This window comes from Quercus robur, chromosome 2 (genome assembly GCF_932294415.1).
Source record: "Quercus robur chromosome 2, dhQueRobu3.1, whole genome shotgun sequence".
NCBI classification, from domain to species: Eukaryota; Viridiplantae; Streptophyta; class Magnoliopsida; order Fagales; family Fagaceae; genus Quercus; species Quercus robur.
Window position 1 is genome coordinate 53,814,072 of NC_065535.1, and position 23,799 is coordinate 53,837,870.

The window sequence follows — 23,799 nt, forward strand, 5'->3', positions numbered from 1 at the left end:
AAAACTATGAAATCTAATCTTGAAATTTCTTGTTCTGTCAACAAAATTTGAGATAGACCCCAAAAAAAAAATCATCTTTCTTCATCACACATGCACTCAATATCATGAAATTAAAATCCTATAGTAGTAATCTATGAATTACATCAAACTACAGTATTAAGTAGTCTCACAGAAACTTTAAAAAATTAATTAAAAACAAAAGAATATTGCAAGGAATGCACCAACTGGCAAAATTTTAGACTATGTAAAGATGAAGTCTCTACTTTCATATATACAAAGTCATTCTATCACTTTAACACCACAAAAAATACCATAACTCCATATATTGTTAGACAATTTTTTTTTTTTTTTTTTTGCAGAAAATAAAAACAAATAAATTGAATAGTTACTCCATAATTCAATAAAAATGTCCTCAATGTACAACATAATAATTCCATATATTCTAAAAGAAAACATTAGTGAGAAATTTTGGATTCCATCTTACTTTTGTTGTTGAGTTTGAGCTATTTGTCTAAAGCTTTCCTCTTTGTATCCTTGCACTTCCTACAACATGCATATTAATCCAATTGAAATCCCTTTCCTGGTTTAGAGCAATGCAGATTGCAAGGTGCTTTACTCTGTACCATCTACCTAATTCTTTATAATTGTTTTCAATTGATTTGGACATCAATCATTGAACTATTAAGAAAGATATTTATAGTTACATATCTTTAAGATTCAAACGCAAAAACAACTCTGCTGTAAGCATTGTATTGCTATCAAATGTTAAAACACAAATGTAACACACATACACACTGTGAGAGTGCTTTTTTCTTTAGCACACAGGCCCAAGGATCCTGGGCCAAATAGTTGTGTTTTGGTGGACTGGGCTTGGTTCACCGCAGCTAAATGGGGGCTGATTACGAACCAAGTTGTGCGCAAGTCACATAAATCTCCTCAAGGCAAAAATGTGATTCCTCCCCGGGCGTACTGTCGTGGGATCCCGGAACGTACTGTCGTGGGACCCCGGGGCGTATTAGGCCTGTAAGAACCCAGAATCTCTGGTTCTGTGCACTATACAATCTTTCTCCATGCTTGTTATGCAATGAAGTTTTGTCCTTTCCTTTTACCTCTATAGGTCCTACACAAGAACAATTATACAATGCACATATCTTCAAATAATTGTTAGTTTCTTAGATTAGGATATATATATATATATATATTAATACATATACATATATGTAAATGAATTTCATAAGAATGATTCAGCCACGAGGATCCTGGCCCCAATTCTCACAGACTTATGCTTTTGCACAAGACTTGTGGGATTTGGAACTCAAGTTTGAGTGGCTTTGCTTGGGCAGGGACTCAGCTTTACAAGCAAGAATATATATGTATTGAGCAGCAAGAAGCAGTAAAGAAATATGCAAAGTAATTGTTAGAAATTCTCAAATCAATATGAGATATTTCATTATTTTTCTTGATTGTGGATTACAAATGTGCTCACTAAGACGTGATACAAGGTTCAAATAAGCTCAAAAATTACAGACTTTGATGGCTATTCAAGCCTCTAAGACTTGCAAAGTTTGAATCCTTTTGAATCCAAGTATGTGCTATAGTGGCTGTTTCTGGGATACCGGGAGACATTCCTCTGTTTTTCTTAAATTTTACAGAGTTCTAATGACTCTGTTATGATATTCTCCCTACTGAAAATCCTCTCCCTTTCAACATGGGTTTTCTCTTCCTTTTATAGCGTGTTTTCTAGGGCTCTGAGGTACTAGTGATTTCTCTCTTTTGCCCCTCAGAGCTCGTGCTGTGTCATTTTCTTAGGAGCTGGTCTCTTCCCTTTTTTCTCATGGTTTTCATCTTTTAATACTGTTTCTCTAAAAGTCACTTGCTGACTTTCCATTCCGGGGCATCCTAGCCTTCAATCTCTCTTCCTTCAAGATTTCTCACTTTTCAGACTCAGCTGCGGTTGTATTTCCTTGCTGTCATTATTCCCAAATAGTTGGAATCTTTTACTGCTGGGTTGAAAGTTCTCTTCCAATTGCTTCTACGTATGATTTTCTCATTCTTGGTTCCTTGTGGTACAGCTCTTTTGTTCATGAATGTTTGCTTTATACTTTCTGATTCTTTGCTACACCACTGGGTACTTGAGAAGGACATCTCTGTTCTTCATTTCTTGTATTTCGTGGTACCTTTCTTGAGTTGTCTCAATCCTACAATAGCTGTCCTGCATTACCTGAGGATCCCGGGCATCTGGCAGCCTCTAGGTATCCCGGCCCAGTTCTTTCACTGAATTTTGCTAGACTTTTTAATGACCTTTTTGCTGGAAATCTGAACATAAATAGGGCCTTAATGTTGATTCTTCTTGCTGCTTGAATTGGGCCTTCTTTACTTTTCATGGAATGTGAAATTTTAGCCTTCAACACACACATATTTAATTCCATCTAGAGCTTTGGTGTGATTCCTAATTGACCAAGAAATCTATTAAATCTAACGCATTTCTAATATAATTATGCATGCCAATTTTTAATTCAATTACCAATCTGTTGCTATCCTATCTTTGTAGCTCTTTGAATCATCCTTTTATTCCCTATCCAAATAATAAATCATTTGTCTCTGGCTAGAATAAATATAGGTATTCAACTTAAATAACTAAAAATCACTATAATGTAGCCATTAAAGTTGGGTATAAAAGTCAAGCATCCATAACAATTGCACTATCTAAAACCACAAAAATTTCATAGAATTTAAGCAATAATAGATCTAGATGATCCTTAAATCAACTGAAATGTATATTAAATATGGATTAGCTTTTAAGCAATAATAATCATTATGGAAATTTTTAGTTAATTCATGATTATCATTACCTAATCTACCTAACCAATTGCACTGTATAAATATGCATTAGAAACTTCTCATTTATGAATGAAACTTTCCAAAAAAATCGATCCATGATGACCATGAACCATTTCAATGAATTTATTCTTCAGAACTTAGATAAGCATCACTTTTCTTGACTAATGGGTTTAATATGCAAAAAAAAATTTGGAGCTGAGAGGATTTTCTTGACCTGGAAAAAAAAAAAAAAAAAAAAAAAGCAAAATTGAGAGAATGCAGGGAGAAATGTTCTGATGTTTCTGACAATGATGTTCTTTCTCTAAGAGAGTGTGTGTCTATACATTTTTTGTAATGCTATAATGATAAACTATAGGTTCTAAATGAGATACTCAATGTGACTCTACGTTAGTGAGCGGAATTAAATTGCAATTGTGCTTTAGTTGGTTACTCTAGTCATGGATGGATACCTTTTGTAATTTAAGTTGAGAATTACGTAATTGGATTGTGAGATTGCTAATCTTGCAGATTAACTATCACAAAACTTCAACACATTGACTTGCTAAAAAAATTACAAAACAAACATACAGCTGTAATTTTTTTCATTTGGTGTTCAAGTAATAACCTTGAAATTTTTTTTTTTTTCATACAGTACAATAGAAAAGGGATCAAATGAGATAAATAACATAATGAAAAAGATAAATAGCACCTAAAAGAAGCACTAACAGAGAATACAATACTTTATAATTGTGCACTATATATTCTCTTCGGTGGTTTCATCTCCTCCCCATTGGAAACTCCAGGATCAATATAACACAACTGAAAGTCTGAAACAAAAACAGAATATCATGCCCACTGTTAAATTGTAGTACTTTCAAAATGTAGCAAGACCAAATACCATACTTTACTAAAAACATAAACCAATATTGTGGCTTCTTCAATGTGTGAACCCCTTTATTTATATAAGCTTTTTCCACCCATAATTCTCTTCCAAAATTAACCTTAAAAGTATAAGAGGATTAAGAAAACTGACTGAAGAAACTTGGTACATTACACTATGAATTAGGCAAAACAAATACTTCCATCATTCGCAAATTGAAAAGAAATCATCTCAATTGAGTTAAGTACTGTATAAAGCCTTGAATTATTGAATTTTCTCATGTGACTGCATGACAGATTCTCTACTAATCATCTCAACTTGCTGAAATTTCATGGTATTTAAATATCATAACTGGTTGCAATTCTCTACTTATCGCCACAATTCACAAATTAGCAAAGTAAACTAACAAATGTAATTTAAACAGAACAATTTATAACCTTCAAAACTGGTTACAATTCCTTTTACTATTGTTTCACTTTTGTTTCTTAGTACTAAAAAGATTCTCAATGAATTTTCAAGAACGACATACAACATGAAAAACCCAAAAAACCAAATATTGTACACACCAAAACCAACACCTAGGAATCTCTGAGATTTTTTTTTTTTTTTTTTTTTTTTGATTAGTAAATCTTTGAGAAAATTATTCTCTACCATAACATACAAAGTAATCAATTTTGTACAAAGAACAATATACTTTCAGATTTAACAATTTAAAACATGCAAAACCTAGAAAAACCCAACATCAAAAATAACAAAATCATGACTTAAAATTATCTTTTAAAAAAAAATATAGTCTAAAATCTACAATGTATAAACAAAATAACAAAATATTTTCAGATTTCAAAACCCCACAATTTCAATCCCCCTTACAAATAAGGGAACATGTAAGAGAGAAAACAAAACTTCTAAATTAAAGTGAAATGATTAAGTTTAAAGGATTAGAAAGATTTCATTTTGATGAGGTTTTCCCTGATTTCAACAAATAGAGAGGAAAAATTAGGAGAATATTAGGAAAAGAAATTGGTACCTTTGCTTTGATGAAATTAGAGACTCCAGATTGAAGAAAGATTCCACTTCATCTCTGCAGAGAAAGAAATTGAATGTTTTAAATCCAAAAGGGTCGAATTTAAACAAACCCATTACTGAAAATATCTAAAAAAATATTCACATATCAAAATTTCAAATTCCTTAACCCTAATTTCTAGAACCAAACCCAACTGTAATTGTAAAAGTTTGAAAACTATGGATATACATCAATCGAAGTTTTTGTTTTCCTTAATCACAAAGTAAAGTGAAAGATATTGAAAGAAATTTTAACGTAGGTGTTTTATTTTTTAAGCGGTGTGATTGCAAAGGGAAGAAATTAGCACAACTTATTTGGGTAAAGCAAAAGGTGTGGTCTTTTGATTCAGTTTTGAAGGTTTTTCTTTTATCTTTTCTAGGTTTTGGTTTTACTTTCCATCGTTTTCTGGGCAACCAAACAGATATAAAAAATAGTAGAGAGAGAGACCTGTTAGGAGGTGACGTCAACGGTGCGAGGCTTGAGGAGGAGGAGGAGGTGGGGAGGGTAGGATTGGAGAACCACGCAATCCTCTTCGTACACTGCTTGCACCGCTTCTACTTCTGCCGCTACTTCCTCTTCTTCGACGATGCTGCTTGCCATTGTTCTTTGAGCAAGGGTGTCAAATGGGTGGGTTTGGGTGGATTTGGGGTAGGCATAATTGGGTTAGGTATATAAAACCATTTATCCATTAAAACTTATTTAACTAATTGCTTCTAACCCAGATCCAACCCAACCCAACCCAATTATTATGGGTAAATCCCAACTCACCCAATTACCCAATTATCAAAATTACCAAAATGTCATTAAAATGAAAATCCCAACACTTTCTTTGATTCCCTTTTCCCTCTCTAACTTTCCCGAGAAAATTCCAATCTCTTTGATCATTTTTTTTTTTTCATGTTACTTGTAGAAAATCTAGTCAATTAAGCTCATCTACAACTACTTTCACTTTCATATGATCTAAGTGATTTTTTTTTTTTTTTTTAATTCTAATAAGTTAAAAAAAAATATATTTTTAGTGCTTCAAATAACTTTTAAAAATCTGTTTGATTGTTGAGAAAACTGAGGGAAGAAAGAACAAAAAACAAAATCTGGAAAAAAAAATTAATTTTTCTTGTACAATTATTGTCATTTGATCTAATTTGAATTATTTCACTTTCTTCAAGTGTCATGCTCCTCACACTTTCTCGGGAACCAAACAGAAAATAAACAAAATCAACAAAAAAAAAAATCAAAATCAAAATCAAACTATTTCAGTTTACTTGAGTGGGAAAGTCTCCTTAAAGAAAAGCTCGGCGGATTCGAAGGTCTAAACGACAGCGGTTTTGGCAGTGGAGGTAGGTTTAACAGCAACATGAAAATTCCTTGGAGACTTGAAGTTGCAGAAGCATCGATCATGCACTCGTGGTGTTTTTCGGTCACATGCAACTTGGCGACACGTTTTCGATGCTTGGACTGGTGGATCCTCAATTGCTTGCTATGAAGAAGGGCTTAAGATCCAGATCAAAGCCTTGGGCGACATCGATCCACACGTCAGTGAAACTTGCAGGTTGGAATTTTCGTGCTCTTGGTTTGCTAAATGTAGATCAGATTGCTATAGAGAAATGTGTTTGTTGTGCCTCATTGTTCTCTGTGAGAGCTAGAGAGAGAAAGAGAGAGAGAAAGCGAGAGGAGAGAGAGAAGTATTTGGAGGCCAAGAAAATGAAGGAAAATGAAAACACTGAAATGTCTGGGATTTTTTTTTTTTTGGAAGGGCTTGGTTGAATTTGGGTATATTGTTTTTGGGTTAAATGGGTTTCAATGGATTTTAACTTAAAACCAATAATCACTGGGTCTAATTGGGTTAATGCCCATTTAACCCAATTAATAATTGGGTGGGTTTGGGTTCAAATAGAGTGGGTGGGTTTGGGTGGGCAAATGGGTTTGGGCTTATTTTGCCACTCCTATCTCTAAGAGAGAGGGAGAGTTTTTTTTTTTCCCCCTCTTTGTTTTGGGAGAGAGAGAAAAATAAGGATGCTTTCAGTTTTAGGTTTCAGTTTTTACTTTTTATGTGTTCTAGCGAAAAACTGTAACTTTTGGATTTTTTTTTTTTTTTTTTTTTTTGATAGGAACTTTTGGAATTTTAATTGTAAACGTGGCAAGTTTTTAAGGGGTTTTAACCAGTTATTTTTTTGTTTTAACCATCAAACAGGGTTAAGATTATGAAAGAATATAACTTATTTAATTGTGAAGGTGACAGATTTTTAGATGGGTCTTTTAATTGTAGCGTTACCAAACAATGTAATTTACCGCTGGCTGAATTTTAAATAGGCTTTTGGGTTAAAAAAATTAAAGCAAAAAAAAAGGATAAAAATATATATCAATAGAGACATATATCAATAGAGAAATAATAATGAAATTAAATATCAAAAAGGAAAACAACAAAGGCGATTGTATTCTCCAAACATTCAGATTTTAAACCATCCATGTTACAAATATGACTATTAAAATCAAGGGTTGTTTCCATTTGGAAGGTAATTAACAATTCAATGTTTTTTTTTTTTTCCTTTTTCTTTTGAGAACGATTTAACAAAACATAGATCTATACAAAGCATAAATTAATTCAAATTTTAGGGGGAAACCAAAAAAAGTACAAACCAAAACAAAAATCTACCAAACAAAAACTAAATTTAATCAATACAACAATCGAACAAAACAGAACTCAAGAAATTGTAAAAAATAAAAAAATAAAATAAAATAAAAAATTAGGGAAAAAGGTAGGCAAACCTTAAACCTTGATTAAGTAGTGTGGCAAAACAGTATTTAACAAAATATTTCTTATCTATCTATCTGTTTGAAACGCTAATTGAATGGGGAAAAAAAATGCCTACCTTCTACTAAACCCTTTTTTTAAAAAAAACCCTAGAAACGGTAATTGAATAGAAAACTAAAAAAAAAGATGGGGAAAAAATGCCTACCTTTTGAATTGTCTGTTGTTGAAGAGAAGGGACGGGATAGCTTCTAAATCGCTTGTTGTTGCAGAGGATGAACAAAGATTTTCAGTTTTCACTGTTGCAAAGAACGAACAGAGGTTTTCAGTTTCACTTCTTTTTTTTTTTTTTGATTCCTTTTGGATTCTCTTTTTTCGTCTGTCTGATGGGTTGGAACACGCTGTGGGAGGGACGAATCTCTGACCCCAAGAAGGAATTGTCCTCTTTGGAAATGGCGTTGTGCCTTAATCCTCATGGTTTTGCTCAATTCCACATCGGGGAGAGATGCTTCCCACTCATACCTTATAAGCCTTTGGCCTAAGGATGAGTGTACCACTACTACACCCACTTAGTAAAGTAGTTTGTGCCGACCAACAAATACCTCTTGTTCCCTGCTGCCTTGGGGAAAGAGCCAACGATATCTAAACCCCATTGAGCAAATGGCCAGGGGCTGGATAGGAGGTTAAGGACTCCTCTTGGTTGATGTATATTTGGTGCAAATCTTTGGCATTGATCACACTTCTTCACATATTCTCGCGCGTCTTTCTACATATTTAGCCACCAATAACCTTGAGTGATGGCTCTGTGAGACAAAATCTCCCTTCTGTATGGCTTCCACAAATCCCTTCATGTAACTCCTCAAGGAGTAGCTCTGATGCCTCAGGGTGAATGTAGAGTACATATGGCCCAGAAAAAGAGCGCTTGTACAATTTTTGGTCCTTGGATAGCCAGAAACGAGGCGCCTTTCTCCATACTTTATCAGCTTCTAATTTATCCTCCGGCAAGATGTCCTCTCTCAGGAATAGTACTATGGGATCCATCCAGCTAAGCCCTACTCTGACTTGGTGAACAGGGACCACCTTTCCCTTTACCTCCGTGGGTTTGCACAAATCTTCTATAAGGATAACTCGAGGTAAGCTCTGTGCCAAAGAGGTTGCAAGCGTGGCTAGGGAATCAGCATGTGTGTTTCCACTTCTAGGGACATGTAGTGGGCTGAATGATTCAAATCCTGATTGCAAATGCCTAACTTGACTTAAGTACCCTTGTATTCTCTCATGTCTTGGTTCTAGCTCGCCCTTCACTTGGTCAACAACTAGTCTTAAGTCCGAGAACATCTTTACTGCCTTTCCCCCCATTCTTTGAACCATGGACATTCCTTCCAGTAAAACTTCATATTCAGCCTCATTATTTGTAGTCGAGAAGCCCAGTCTTAGTGACTTTTCAATGGTGATTTGTTCAGGAGAAACCAGAACTAGCCCCACTCTGGAGCCCCTTTGATTTGCTGCACCATCAACATATACCTTCTAGAATAAAGGTTCAGGCAAGGAGATTATGCCAACTAATTTTCTATCCATGTTCTGTGTCGCTGTAACTTCTTCTAATGGGGGTTCAGCGAACTCGGCCACCAGGTCCGTGAGGACCAGGCCCTTGACAGCAGTGCGAGACATGTACTTGATGTCAAAAGCCCCTAGAACTGTGCCCAATTTAGCAATCCTCCCGATGTAATCGAGGTTAACTCCTATCAGTATGTGTAGTATGCACGCTTCCCTCATGGTCACCTCTTTGCTCAAGGTTGACAAAAGGATCGCCACGCTGGGATCCCAAAGACTCTGCCTAGTGTGGACCTGATCCTACTGTAGTTAAGCGTTGCACTCACTATTACACAAGTTCTTCCCACAGACGACGCCAATTGTAAGGACCAGATTTGTGGCTCAGTCCAGGATGAATGGACTTAGGCCTAAAAAGCCCAAAATAATGAATTTGTAGAGAGTGGGTCAAAGAACTAGGCCCTAATGAATTGGACAACGGCTAATATGGAATTGGATGGCAATCATGCACAAATAAGAAGTACTGATATGAATGAACTTCTTGTCCGAGGAGGCAAGTGTTCATATAAATCAACTAAACAAAGTACAAGTGCAATTTTGATTGCTACAGTATTCTTTCTCTCTATTTTTCCCCTCCACTTCCTCTGGGGTCTCTACTCTCATTTATACTACATTTCTCCCTTCATCTTTACCCTACACGTGGACAATTAATGGTTTATACAAATATTTGTCCCATCAGCCTACTCTAGAAGTCTTTGGGGGATAGTTATAAGGCTGAAAAATTACTATTCAGAGATCACTTCCTCATTAATGCGGCCAGGGAGTTAGCTATAGAGCATTCAATGCGGTGGTAGCAGCTTTCCCTTAGATATTTTTGGGTTCCCCTCTTTCTTGTATGTTTATGGTGCACATCCCTATCACTAGAGCTTCCTGGAAGGTCACTTTGATCATTAGGATCTATATCTGATCTATGTTTAGCTTGCTCGATGAGATATTCCTCCTCGGACCACCTTCTCATTTGTATCTTACTCAATAAGTCCTGAGTCTGAACCATTCATTACCATTCATTCGTCCTCGGACTACTAACACTCTCGGCCAAGGCTCAAGGCCCAATATATAAATTTGGGCCCTTACCCCTACACACGCTATTCCAATCTATGTGTATATGGAGTTGCAGTGAAGAATCACAAGTTAGAGGGAGTCTGAATTTTGATTGGGAAATTCGGTTTGGGTTTTTAGGTTTTCATCTTTTTTTTTTTTTTTTTTTTTTTTTTGTGGATAAGCGGCTTGGTGTTTTTATAATGAGTCTCTCCAAACGTTTGATGAAAATGAGTCTCTCCAACACACCTTACGGTATTAAAAATAAGTTGTATACGTGTCAGTTTTTAAGTGGCCTTTTTTCCTAACGTGGCAGCATTTCCTTAATGGCTTCTGCTTTTATATATAGTACTAGTTGTTAACCCATGCGATGCACAGAAAAACTATTGAAAATAAGATTTTAAAAAGAAAATTTTATTAGTTTTAGTTTATATTGAATATTTATTTATGGTAGTTTAAAATATTATTTCAAATCTTCATTTCATTTTATTTTAGTTGGAATAATTATATAATTAAATGAAATACTTACAAATAAGAGATGACATTGATAATATACTATATATAGTTAGTGATTATTCAAGATATCATTCAACTATGACAATATTTTTGTTTTAAAAAAAGAATAATATTAATGCATTGAAACACAAAATACCATATTGTCCAATAGATATTACAACTTTAAAACTAAAACATGAGTAGTGATTTTTAATGGATTGGGGTAATAGCACAACTTTTGATAGAAAAAAAAAATCTGATTTAAAATTTTTTGGAGTAACATTGTAGTAAAAATGCTGAAAGGAAGCAAGAAATTCCACAGAAAAATGCTACAAATACATTTGGTTTTTCTTTTCTTTTTTCATTGAGTAGGTACATCACTGTTTAGTAGAGTCTTAATACATGGGGGACGCTCCTCCATCCAATACATCATTGTCTAGCAAACCCAGCCAGTTCTTTGCTTCACATGCTATCTTCTCTGTTGGTCCATTTGTTCAAGGAAAGCCATAGGAGAAAAATATATTCCTAATAGAAGAACCAACTATGAAGTAGTCTGTTTCTCAAAAAAAAAAAAAAAAAAAAAAAAAAAAAAAAAAAAAAAAAACAACAACAACAACTACAAAGTAGGTCTAACATCATTAAGGAAGGATGTGGCCAATGCTCAAATTGGTAGGTCCAGCTGACTTTACTTCATCTACTGGACTTTTAAATTCACACTCTACCTCAACTACTTGAAGCCCTAAATCCACAGAGGCCATGTACATCCTTCAACAAGCTATCTAGACTGATTATTTCTCTAAGCTTCCATATATTCCATTGCAAGTGTACAGGTTGTTTACACCAAATCCACTACTAACTTCAGAGTTTCATCCACTTGCCTTTGGTTCCAATTTGACCATAATAGCTAACCTCCACTGCAACTAATACAATCAACTGGATTGGTTAAAACAATATATCAAATACTGGGAATATAAAAATACAAAACTTGGTATTATGTATATGATACCATTGAAAGATTTAAATATCATTGCAGGCTTCCTGAATTCCACCCATTACAAAAGCCACGGCTTACATCAAATTGGCCTTTGAAATCTTGATCTCCTTCATCCCTGGAACCTGGAAAATCAAATTTCTGGACTAATTGAAAATTTGTAAATATTTCCAACTATCATCTAACAATGAAATTATTATATCTTTTCAAGAACGAAAAGGAAAACAAAGACCAAACGTTCTATGTAGCAAATTTGAAACCTATCACCAAGAAAAAGAATTAAACCTATTGGAAATTCATTAATTGGTACCAATGCAAGTAATTGGTACGCTAAAAGGCTCATATTATTAACAAAAAAACAAATAACCCATCTAAAATATAAGATCAAAGTTAAATCAAGATGATTAAATACCGAAACTTCCTCCCACTAAGGCAAAACATTCAGCCATAGCAACCCAAAACACCAAAAGTAGATCACCCACATGAACAATTGAAGTGGAGAGAGAGCAATATATAGAAAATAATAACAGAGTAAGTAGGTCTTCGACTAAAAGTGAATCTAAATTCTTACCTTGGGTTTAGATTTTACTCATCAGAGAATCCTGCCATCAATTGCAAATTCTTTGTATTTGGATGCTGAGTGACCTTGAGAAGGAGAACAGAATGGAGGACTTTGAAGTCTGAATGGGCTGTGGGTCTTTGTTTTGGAGTAAGGAGAAGGGGTCTGCTTTTATGTATTGGGTTTTACAAATATCAAATCAGATTTTCTGTTTTTTTTTTTTTTTTAATTATCAGGTTTTAGAAATGTAAATTCAGAATTATTTTATTTTATTTTATTTATGTTGATGTCGCTAACCCGTGCGATGCACGGAATAGTTTAATAAAAGTCAACTAAAATTATTTTAAAATGAAATCAAACATTAAAGGAAAATTAATCTACTCCGTAACAATTATTGCAAAAATGGTAAAAGAATAAAAAATATTTATTGAAAGCTTCCTCTATCATACAAATGCTAATAAGTAAACTCTACACAACAACAATAAAGTTAAAATATAAGAGCAAAAGGGAATAGATATCAAGAGAATACAATGACCGATAAAGAGAGAAGAATCTCGTAACAAACAATTATTATCAAATAACAATTGTGTGTAAATATCTACACTACAACATTGGATATAGATATTATAACGACAATAACAAACAAAATCAACCACATCTCAGTGGAAAGTTCAATGTCACTTAGTTGCAAGCTCACAAACATGAAACAACTGCCTCCATATCGTCTACATTTACATGGAAAATTGGGTTTCAAGGCTTTGGCAACATCAACGCAATATTGTGTAAAACCCCTGCACTTGAGCTATGTGCTCCATATAAGCCTACCAAGGATTATTTTTGAGAATAAAATTTTCAAACTCAAAAACTAAACACAATAATATTACGAAACATACTGTCCCTTTTCTATGACTTAATTTTGTCATAATATATCCCTCTTTAAAATAGAGAATATTCAATGTTGTCCACCATTCAAATTTGTGTAGTTTGACTAATTTAAATTTCAAAGTGCTATATCCAACCAAGAACCATAAATAAAAATTAGAGGGAGGAAGGCCAGTTTAAGGGCAGAAAAAATAAACTCCAAAAAAATTCAAACTCATGTCAATAGCAAGCATCACCTCCCAAAATTTTGGGCTCTTTTTTTTTAGCAAAAAAAATATCCATTTTCAATGCACTTCTCAAATGATTGGCTCAATCTAAAATACAAATATAATGTACAATAATAAGCTTATAAATCGAGGACAGCTCCCACTGTTCAATTCGAAGATTCAACTTAAATCAATCAATTGGTAGGACAACCCATGAAAAATCAAAGAATTAACACTACTTGTATTATGACTTTGAGGAAAGAAAATATATTGATGAGTAGATAATCGTGATGATGAGAGAATAAAACTTTATAGGAAAAAAATAATATGAATAAATTACTTGTGTATGCTTTGAAGCTACTACCATCTCTATCAAAATTTTGAGGTGAAAAATAGAATGAAATATATTAATAAAAAATAATATATAAATTTTATTATTGATGCAACGATTTCTCAAATGTTAAAGTGAAAAAAATAATAGTCACACTCACAACAACTCAAAACCTTTACTTAATATATTATATCATCTATACCATCTAGCCACCACTTCCATACCAGGTGATCATCTCTAACCAACCTCTGAAATTTTGTGGTTGCCTATGCTTTCTGCCTAACACAAAATTCTGCTCCCCACCATTAAAAAAAATTTCACAACTTCACAGATAAATCTTGTCACATTTAGAGATCTCAAACCAACCATTTTCATTGTAGAAACCAAAACACACACTCAGTAGTTCCACCACTATAAACTATACAAAAAACTGAGCTATAGCAAATCATGGTAACACAAAATCTCATAAAGGATTTAAAAGTATATTCCAAGAGGAAAAAAACAACAAATTTTTAATACAAATAGTTAGAGTCTACCTTTTAATTTGGAGTATGTACATGTTTTCTTAAAGAATATAATCATACGAAACTTGAAAGAAAGTTCAAAAAATAGGTGCAGTACATAAAAGCCAGTCATTCATTTAAGTTGGAGAAAAAAAAAATCCATTCTGGTTCAATTGAAAAGGCATAAAAAAATGACAGTCATGTTTTTACATCACACAAAAAATGACATTGAGAAAATAAGGCCAACAAATACATCTCACCCGGATTAAATCAACAACACAACATCACATTCCCTACTTATCTTCCTCCTTACCACTCTCCATGTATTATGACTTCTAGAACTACAACAAAAAATCACTTACAAATTTTATCAAACAACTTGTGTACGTGTAAGAAAAACAACACTTAATGAAAAGAGAGAATTTTAAAAAGAAAAGAGAGTACCATGTGGCAGCAACACCAGCATCAATATAACCAAGGGTTGTTTTTTCTCTCAAGGCTTGTGCAAGCTCCTTTGTGCCTAAAAATTGAAAACATAAAATGAGGTTTTTGTAGGTACCTATGTATTTTTGATACCACATAAACAGGCAAGTTTGGTTATGAAGTTAAAATATTTCATGTACATACTCCAATTAAAAGGTACTATGACACCACATAAACAGGCAAATTTGGTTATGAAGTCAAAAGAATAAAAATCTGTAATATGCCTTTTGATTTTGCATAATGGTAGAGGTATTCATTAAAGTTTGCTATTTGTTAAGTCTTTCTCAACCATCTCTTTGAATCACTGCCTCAAATTTATAATATCTAATACCATGCCCATCTTGCATAATCATATATAACTGAGTTATATAACACTCAAACAACTATACTAACCAACCCCAACCTTCAAAAAAAATTCCCACAGAATCCAAAATAGCGGCAGCCCCAACATAACATTCCGTAGTCTATCATATAAGACAACCCAGAGATTATAATAATTTATAAAAAGGGAAAACCAATGTAAATGAAGACGACAATAACACTATATATCAAACCATAACCTTTTGTAATTTCTTGTAACTGAATTCTTTTAAACAGAGAACAAAAGGCATATTACAAATGAATTTGAGAACAAACACCTGAGCATTCCAAACTTGTTCAAGAAATACCGCAAATGAATTGGCAAAGAAGAATCAGAGAACAAACACCTAAGCATTCTATCAAACACATGTTCAGCAATCTCAAACAACTATACTAACCAACCCCAACCTTCAAAAAAATATTTCCACAGAGTCCAAAATAGCAGCAACCCCAACATAACATTCCATAGGCTATCATATAAGAAGACCCAGAGATTATAATAATTTATAAAAAGGGAAAACCAAAGTAAATGAAGACGATAGTAACACTATAAATCAAACCAAAACAAACCCAGAATTGAAATCAAATAGAAGAATCCCAGGAAACCAAAAATCCAAAAAAAAATTCATAACCAAAAAAAGGGAAAATGAAAATCCAAACCAATGTAAAATGAAGATGAGAAAAACACTATATATCAACTAAAACAAACCCAGAATTAAAACCAAATAGAAGAATCCCAAGAAACCAAAAATCCAATAAAAATTGAATAAAAAAAGGGAAAAGGAAAATCTAATTACAAAAATTTCATGATTCTTCTTTGCCATAGATTTGACAACAACAAAAAAAAAAAAAAAAAAAAAAAAAAAAAAAAAAAAAACCTTAAATCCAGCGTATATTAGAAAACAGAGAGGTTGTGGGGTTTAGATGTGAAGGCTGAAGAGGGAGTTGTATAATTGTATTAGGGTTCTAAATTTTTTTGATAAACATATTAGGGTTCTAAATTGATAATTCTAATATAATAATAAAACTTTAAACAGAATTTAAAAAAAAAAAAAAAAGGTGACGTGAAGGCTGATGGGGGAGTTGTATTTTTTTTTTTTTTTTTTTTTTTGAACAAATGGGGGAGTTGTATTATTGTATACTAATGGGGGAGTTAAATTAATAAATTCTAATATAATAAAATGTTAAAAAGAATTTTAAAAAAAGATGACGTTGAAAATTGTGGAGCTGCTGATGGGGAGTTAAATTGAATAATTCTTAGTCTCTGTTTTGTTGAAAGTTCTAAATTGTAATTTTGTTTTGTTTTTTTAAAGTTTTTTTTTTTTTTTTGAGGGACTATTTTTTTAAAGATTTGTATTGTGGTGTTGTTTTGAAAGGTCTGTATTGTGATATTGTGGTTTTAAATTCTATATTGGGTGAGTAGGACTTGGGCTTCGTTTGGGTATTTTGTTTTAGTTTTTCTCCCTCAGTGCTCTAGCGTGGTCTTCTCCATGTTATAAAGCCTGTGATTCTGTGCTCTATTTGGGTAGGCTGTATTTTGTATATGGGCTTTCTTTCATGCTTTGTGGTTCTGTGATGCGGTAAAGCACATTTGGATGTCAGATGCTCAGTTTTCTTTTCTTCGTGCTCATCATTTTTCAAACTTTGGTGATCTGTTTCAGTTTTTATGCTTGCATGGATCCTCTAATCTGATTGCCTTGTTCGCTATGGCTGCTTGGGGTATCTGGGAGAGGAGAAACAGGGTGAGGGAGGGACAAAAAACTTGGGGTCCTGAGATGGTGATGCACCGAGCTTCAAAGCTTTTGCAGGAGTATCGGGATGTGCAATCGATGAATCCGCGGATGGCTGTTCGGAGTATGGATTTGCGTTGGAAGCCACCTGATTCGGGTGTTTACAAAGTAAACTTTGATGGCGCTTTATTTCTGGAACAGAGGTGCGCCAGCTTAGGGGTGGTTGTTAGGGACTCGGTTGGGCTTGTTATGGCTGCGTTAAGTCAGAGAGTGAGGCACCCAGGTTCGGCTGATGTGGCGGAGGCTTTGGCAGCTCGAAGGGCCATTTGCTTTGCTCAGGAACTCAACCTTCATAATGTGGTGATTGAGGGGGACTCTTTGAAAATTATTCAAGCCATTACCGATACTAGACTAGTGCAGACTTTGTATGGACATGTTATTGATGAGATTAGACTGATATCTTCTTCTTTTATTTGTAATTTTTTGCATGTCAATCAAAAAAGCAATAAGTTAGCTCATGCCCTTGCTAGACGAGCAATTTTATCTGCTGATACTGATGTGTGGATAGAAGAACTTCCACGGGATTTGGAGGATGTTGTTTAGTTTGTTTTTTTTTCCAGTAATAAAGTTTTATTTACCTTTTCTTCAAAAAAAAAAAAAAAAAAAAAAAAAAAAACAAAGAAGATAACGTGAAAAATTGTGGAATTAATAGAAGTTATATATAATAATATATATATATATATATATTTTTTTTTTTGGATAAGCCGGTTATTATATAGATATATAGATTAGATTAGATTAGATGTTATCTTTATAGCTATCAATTAGTCCTAGTTTCTTTTGAAATAGAGTCCTATCCTTGCAGAAGTAGAACTAGAAGTAGAAACTCTGAACTTTTTTATCTATATATCATAGAGAGAGAGAAAGATTTAGCAAAAACAAATAGAGAGAGAAAGAGTTTCAAACTTACGTGTAGGCGGGAAGTCATCTCCCTCTGTGGAGTCCGATAAGAAGTGCAAGCCGAGTTTGATGGTTTCTGTTACCACTCCCACTAACCCTACACCACAGCCCCAAGCCCATACACAACCCCCAGCCCAAACCCAAGCCCTGAACATAATAGAACACTGCAACAACACCAACAACAAGACTCCATTGACAACACCACCAGTGGTTTCACATGATGATCATGACTCAGATATTGATGATCTTCTTAAGGAATACGAAGACTTCGCTAATGATGAATTCTCTTTTGATGATTTGCCTCCTGGATATAGGTTCTGCCCCACTGACGTCGAGCTCATCAGGTTTTACTTGAATAAGAAGGTTTCCAATGAGCCCCTCCCTCCCAACCAGATCGTCGAGACTAACTTATACGGCTACAATCCCGAGTTTCTTGCAGGTTAATCTTTAAATATCCCTTTGTTCTTGTTCTTGGTCTTGTTTTTGTTCTTGTTTTTCTTTATAAATTAAATGGAACTTCTAGTTTTTCTTGTTTTCCAATGCTTTAAAGGTCATATACAAAGTTTTTCATGGAACTAATATGCAAAACAATGTTTAATTAATATGAGTCTACAACTTTTTTTTGTTGTTGTAATTTTTAGGTTTAATTTGTAGTATGTTAAGGGTGTGTTATTTTTATAGTTTTGATATTTGCTTTAAGCCTATATAGTGTAATCTTTGCATCGAAATCAATCCCAATAATTATGGTGGCCTCTCTTATATAAAACTTTGAAAGGGTGTACACATGTATCCTATCTTTTAAGTTAATCACGTTTCTTTAATTCTTCTTGAGCTTTCTTTCAAATTATTATATAGATGAATATCTTTTCAAAAATTATATAGATGAATAAGAGGTGTGATAACTGACTCTGAGCACTTATAACACAATCACCTACATGCATGTACGCAGTGTATATCATTGTGAACACAGATATGACATCAAGTACTACATATATAGATGTGGTGCAAGTGCACCAGTCACCTAAATTTTTTTAGGTTAAAATAAAAATTTGTTTTTGTTTCGTTGATCCTTTCTAACTTTTAAAGTCTTGTGTAACGATAGTAAGAACTATTTTATGTAAATTCACGTATCAAAGTCAATGATCAAGGATGGAACCAGGATTCGAACATGAGGGGGGCCAAAGCTTAAAACCAAAAAACAAATTATAAAAATAAAAACTAACATCTATTTCATATTCAACAAAATACTACATACAAAATAATTATTTCTTAAACATTTCATATTATAAAAACATCAACAAAGTATAACATACAAAATAAGTATTTCTTAAACATTTCTACACATTATCAAAATGGAACTCAACGCTATTTTAAATCTCTAAAGTCATTTATGATTGATTCTGTACCAAATTTTGCATCAATCTCATTTTCAATGTACAAAATCAAAGACTTAAATCACAACCGCACAAAGAATTAAATTAAATCACAAGAGACAAACACAATTTCATATATATAATATATTGGCCACACGACCCACACCACACAAAGTGACAAAGACAAAATTTAATGACCCAGTACAAAGACTTTTACGATCATTGTCTAACATCTATTTCGATCAAATAATGCCTCTCATTTATATTTCATCTATCTGCTTCTACGTAAAGAATGATGCATACTCAAAATTCAGCATTAATAGTGCTGCCCAATCTAGTGCACTCAAACAATCATTGGTCTCAAGCACAAACACAATTTCTTATATATACTAGTTTTTTTTTGTTTTTTTGTGGGGGAGGGGGGTGGGGCCATGGCCCCCCTCTGCCCTACTGTAGGTCCGTCCCTATCAAAGATGGTGGGGATCTTTGTTATTTCATGTTGTAGTTTTCTGTGAGTATTTTTTTTTTTTTAATAAAGTTTTTGTTAACGTATTTTCTTATTGCTCGAAAAAGTTAAATTAGAGAGCTTGTAAAAAAGAAAAAAGAAAAAAAAAAAAAAAAAAAAAAAAAAAAACAACGTAAACTTTAACTAGAATTTATGAGTTTTAATTGGTTTAAACTTTAAAAATGATTTAGCACTATTTCAAAGTCAAACTATAAAATTTATATAGAATGACTTTCAAAAATTTATGTGAATATGTTACCTATTTATAAAAATTAATGGCACAATGTTAGAAGAAGTCAAGCAAGAAACACCAAATACTTTCATTTTATATTATTTTATATACGTTTTAACATTTCCAATGACTAGCAGCAAACTACAAGAAATGTGGAGAAAATGAATTATACTTTTTTACTCCAAGGGATCGAAAGTATTTAAATGGAGTCCGTCCAAACCGAGCTGCTGGTGATGGATATTGGAAAGCTACTGGAGTTGACAAGCCTATCATATTCGACGAAACCCTAATTGGGTATAAGAAGGCACTAGTTTTCTGTCAAGGAAAACCTCCAAATGGTATGAAGACTGATTGGATTATGCATGAATTTAGAGTTGACACTCCTTCTCGAGATAAAAGGAATCCAAGTGACATGAGGGTATGCATATTTTTATCCTTTCATTTTAGCTTTTATATGACTCATTAAAATGCTATTTGAATCTTCTTTTTTGTGCTTACTTTTCAAATATCATTGTAGTAATTTTTTGTTCACAAATTCTCTCATTCTCAAACTGACTATTGCATTTATGTTATCCAGTTGGATGACTCAGTCTTGTGCAGGATTTATAAGAAAACTGATCCCAAAACAAAATCTAATAGGAAATCAACCTGGATAAACATCAGGAAGGGGATGGAACTAGAAGAACCTCTTCTTGATTTATTTTTTAATACATTCCCTTTTGATACATTCCCACCTGGATATAGGTTCTGTCCCACTGACAATGAGCTTGTCAGGTTTTACTTGAATAAGAAGGTTTCCAACGAGCCCCTCCCTCCCAACCAGATCGTGGAGACTAACTTATACCACCACAATCCTGAGTTTCTTGCAGGTTAATCTCTAAATATCCCTTTGTTTTTTTGTTGTTTTTTTTTAATAAAAAATTAATCGTTCATGTTTTGAGTCAAATGGAACTTGTTGTTTTCCAATGCATTGAAGGTCATATTCATAATTTTGCATGGAACTACCATGCTAAACAATGTTTAATATGAAAGTCTACAACTTTTTTTTTTTTTTTGGTTGGTAATTTTTAGCTGTAATTGGTAGTATATTAAGGGTGAGTGATTTTCATGGTTTTGATATTGAGTTTGAAATTGGTAAGAATAGGGTGTAAAACTTATGTTTTACATCATTCAATAAAAGATTGCCACATCATCAGCTTTTTACTTAAAGCTCTATACATCTTACCACATCTAATAATATCTCAATAAACACTCAATTGAGTTGGATTTTCAAATGGGTATTACAATTGATTGAGTGTGGTTGTGTCTATCTTTAATATATAATATGATGATTTGACAAGTTGAAATTGAAGAGTGTAAAACTCAAGTTTCACTACATCGTTATTGAATTTAATTTCTTTGATATTTGCTTTAAGCCTTTAATTATATAGTGTATTCTTTGTATCGCTGCATATTGATATTTATAACTTTGAAAGGGTATATATATAGCCTCTCTATTAAGTTAATTCTTGAACTCTCTTTCAAAGTTAGAATATGTAATTAACGTGACCAAACAGTTTATAGACTTCAAATTATTATATAGATAAATGAGTCAACATGACGTGTGAGCACTGAGCAATAATAACACAATCACACCTACATGTACGAAGTGTATCCTTGTGAAACAGATATGACATCAAATACTTTCATTTCATATTATTTTATATATATTTTAACGTATCCAATGATCAACAGCAAACAACAAGAAATGTGGAGAAAATGAATGGTACTTTTTTACTCCGAGAGATCGAAAGTATTTAAATGGAAACCGTCCAAACCGAGCAGCTGGTGATGGATATTGGAAAGCTACTGGAGCTGACAAGCATATTATATTCGACGAAGCCCTAATTGGGTATAGGAAGGCACTAGTTTTCTATCAAGGAAAAGCTCCAAATGGTACGAAGACTAATTGGATTATGCACGAATTTAGAGTTGACACTCCCCCTCGAGACAAAAGGAGTCCAGGTGACATGAAGGTATGCAAATTTTATATATCCTTTCATTTTAGCTTTTATATGACTCATTAAAATGCTATTTGAATCTTCTTTAGAGTTTTTGTGCATACGTTTCAACTATAATTGTTGTAATTTATTTATTCTTAAATTCTCTCATTCTCAAACTGACTATCATTGAATTTTATGTTATCCAGTTGGATGATTCAGTTTTGTGCAGAATTTATAAGAATACTGAAAAGGAATCAAAATCGAATGAGAAATCAACCCAAGCCCATGCCCAAGATGATCAGGAGGTTCCAAATTCCACATCTTTGCCTCAAAAATGAGCCAATGGAGTATTTCGAATTCAAGGATCCTATGGCACAAATGATATATGACCATGACTACATGCTTCAATCTGATCAAAATGCACCTAGTGCATCATTGGAAGTTCCTCAAAACAGTAACGCTGCTACTCTCATTGACATGCCTGGGTTCCATGATCCATTTCAAGCAATGGGCGGTAATATTTTTGAGACTCCTGTCCAGAGCAATCAACAAAGTTTCTGTTTTCCTCCTTTAGTGAATTCTCTAGAGACCCTAAATTTGCCAAGTAGATACCAAGATTGGTCGTACACTACAAATCCTTTCAGGAACATCTCAGCAATGCAATCTGATTACTACAATTACTGTGTTTATCAGCAGGCATCGCTGAATAATCAAGTGTCAACATCGATTCCTTCTCCCGGTTATGACCCAAATATGCTTCTGATTCTGAATAATCAAGTGTCGACATCGATGCCTTCTCATCAAGTGTCACCATCGATGCCTTTTTTCAGTAATGACCCAAATAAGCGTCAAAAGCTTTCAAATGATGACCATTCATTTCGATGATTGGTAGCACCAACTAGTGTAGATTGGTAGATCTTTAGCTAGCTAGCAGTATTAGTTTCTCTCTCCATTTCATTAGGAAATCTGCACTCTGCAGTACATCTTTTATTTTCTTAGATAGACAAATGTCATTAAGTTTCTTGCTTGTGGATAATTTAGTCGATTTATTTGAAATATTTTTTAGATAGTTTTTTTTTTTTTATTATGTTTCTGCGTTAATTTGCTTGGTCTTGTGTTTTAATGGCTAATTGATTGTTTATGGTCTATACTCTAATCTATTCACAAATGTAGATGGTGGACAATTTGCAAATCACCTCTTCCATCAATCACCTACTGCATATACCACTTGAAATTATCTTTCAATGTTTTAGAGCGTTAAGCTTTTCCATTGGAGATTTATTTGTATAAATACAAAAGAAGACAAATCATATGAAAAATAAGAAATCAAAGTACCTATTGGAGGCCTTTTGTCAAACACTTATGTAATGATAAGTATATTAATTAGTTTTTCAATTATGGACTAACACCAGACAATGGAACCTATGATGAACGCTATTGTGTGTTTGCACAAAACCTAGGCACAAATAATTGAAGCAGCATGCCCTCTCGAAACTAGAAGACTGCAATTTTCAAAGACATAGTTAGTCTGCAAAACATCAACTTGTTTACAATTGCATGAGTGTATATATATATATATACACACACGCATAACATAATTACATGTGAATTTGCATTTTTTTTTTTTTTTTTTGTGCAATTTAATTGTTACTACAAGTGGAGAGGGAAATTTGAACCTTTACTCTCCTTGTAAAGGACAAAGAAGAAAAAAGTCAGCAGTACACAAAAGGCAAGAATAACATAGCCAAAAAATCTGGAAATCATTCATTCCTAGATAAATCTCACAAAATTCTCTACCATTACTCATCATCAGCACCATATTTGGCTCTCCTACACTTACTGAAGATTAGCAAATGATTTGGCTACAAGAGAAAATCACTCCACTATTTTTAGAGATTATTTCGATGGAAAACTTTGTATAAATATAGTTTTCTATGTATTTTAGTGTTCGGTAGTATCAGAAAAAGTTAGTCAAAGGAAAATTATTTTTGGTCAATAGAAAAAGTATGACTTACTTTTAGATATTGTTTTCCACTAAATTTATTTTGA

The 23,799-nt window shown here is 33.4% G+C and overlaps 2 protein-coding genes and 1 long non-coding RNA gene across 3 annotated transcripts in view; 2 read left to right on the forward strand and 1 right to left on the reverse strand.

The window, feature by feature from the left end:
* LOC126714013 (uncharacterized) overlaps nucleotides 1-783 on the reverse strand; it is a 45,725-nt gene extending 44,942 nt beyond the window's left edge. Inside the window, exon 1 of the long non-coding RNA XR_007651518.1 lies at nucleotides 631-783. This is a non-coding gene — a long non-coding RNA (uncharacterized LOC126714013). The remainder of the gene's footprint in view (nucleotides 1-630) is intronic.
* Nucleotides 784-16,674: 15,891 nt separating this feature from the next.
* On the forward strand, nucleotides 16,675-17,301 carry LOC126700507 (uncharacterized). Its single transcript, XM_050398686.1, has one exon. The coding sequence runs from the start codon at nucleotides 16,675-16,677 to the stop codon at nucleotides 17,299-17,301; it is 627 nt and encodes a 208-aa protein (XP_050254643.1).
* Nucleotides 17,302-17,727: 426 nt separating this feature from the next.
* On the forward strand, nucleotides 17,728-22,088 carry LOC126700516 (NAC domain-containing protein 69-like). The gene is made up of 5 exons (XM_050398698.1): nucleotides 17,728-18,097; nucleotides 19,903-20,186; nucleotides 20,346-20,637; nucleotides 21,503-21,783; nucleotides 21,957-22,088. The coding sequence occupies exons 1-5, from the start codon at nucleotides 17,728-17,730 to the stop codon at nucleotides 22,086-22,088; spliced, it is 1,359 nt and encodes a 452-aa protein (XP_050254655.1).
* Nucleotides 22,089-23,799: the final 1,711 nt, after the last annotated feature.

Excerpts from the sequence above, each read along its gene's own strand:
- LOC126700507 (XM_050398686.1), top strand. The coding sequence starts at position 16,675 with ATGGCTGCTTGGGGTATCTGGGAGAGGAGAAACAGGGTGAGGGAGGGA.
- LOC126700516 (XM_050398698.1), top strand. The coding sequence starts at position 17,728 with ATGGTTTCTGTTACCACTCCCACTAACCCTACACCACAGCCCCAAGCC. Across the intron at positions 20,638-21,502 it reads CAATCCTGAGTTTCTTGCAG|CAAACAACAAGAAATGTGGA; the intron begins GTTAATCTCTAA and ends AATGATCAACAG. Across the intron at positions 21,784-21,956 it reads GGAGTCCAGGTGACATGAAG|TTGGATGATTCAGTTTTGTG; the intron begins GTATGCAAATTT and ends TATGTTATCCAG.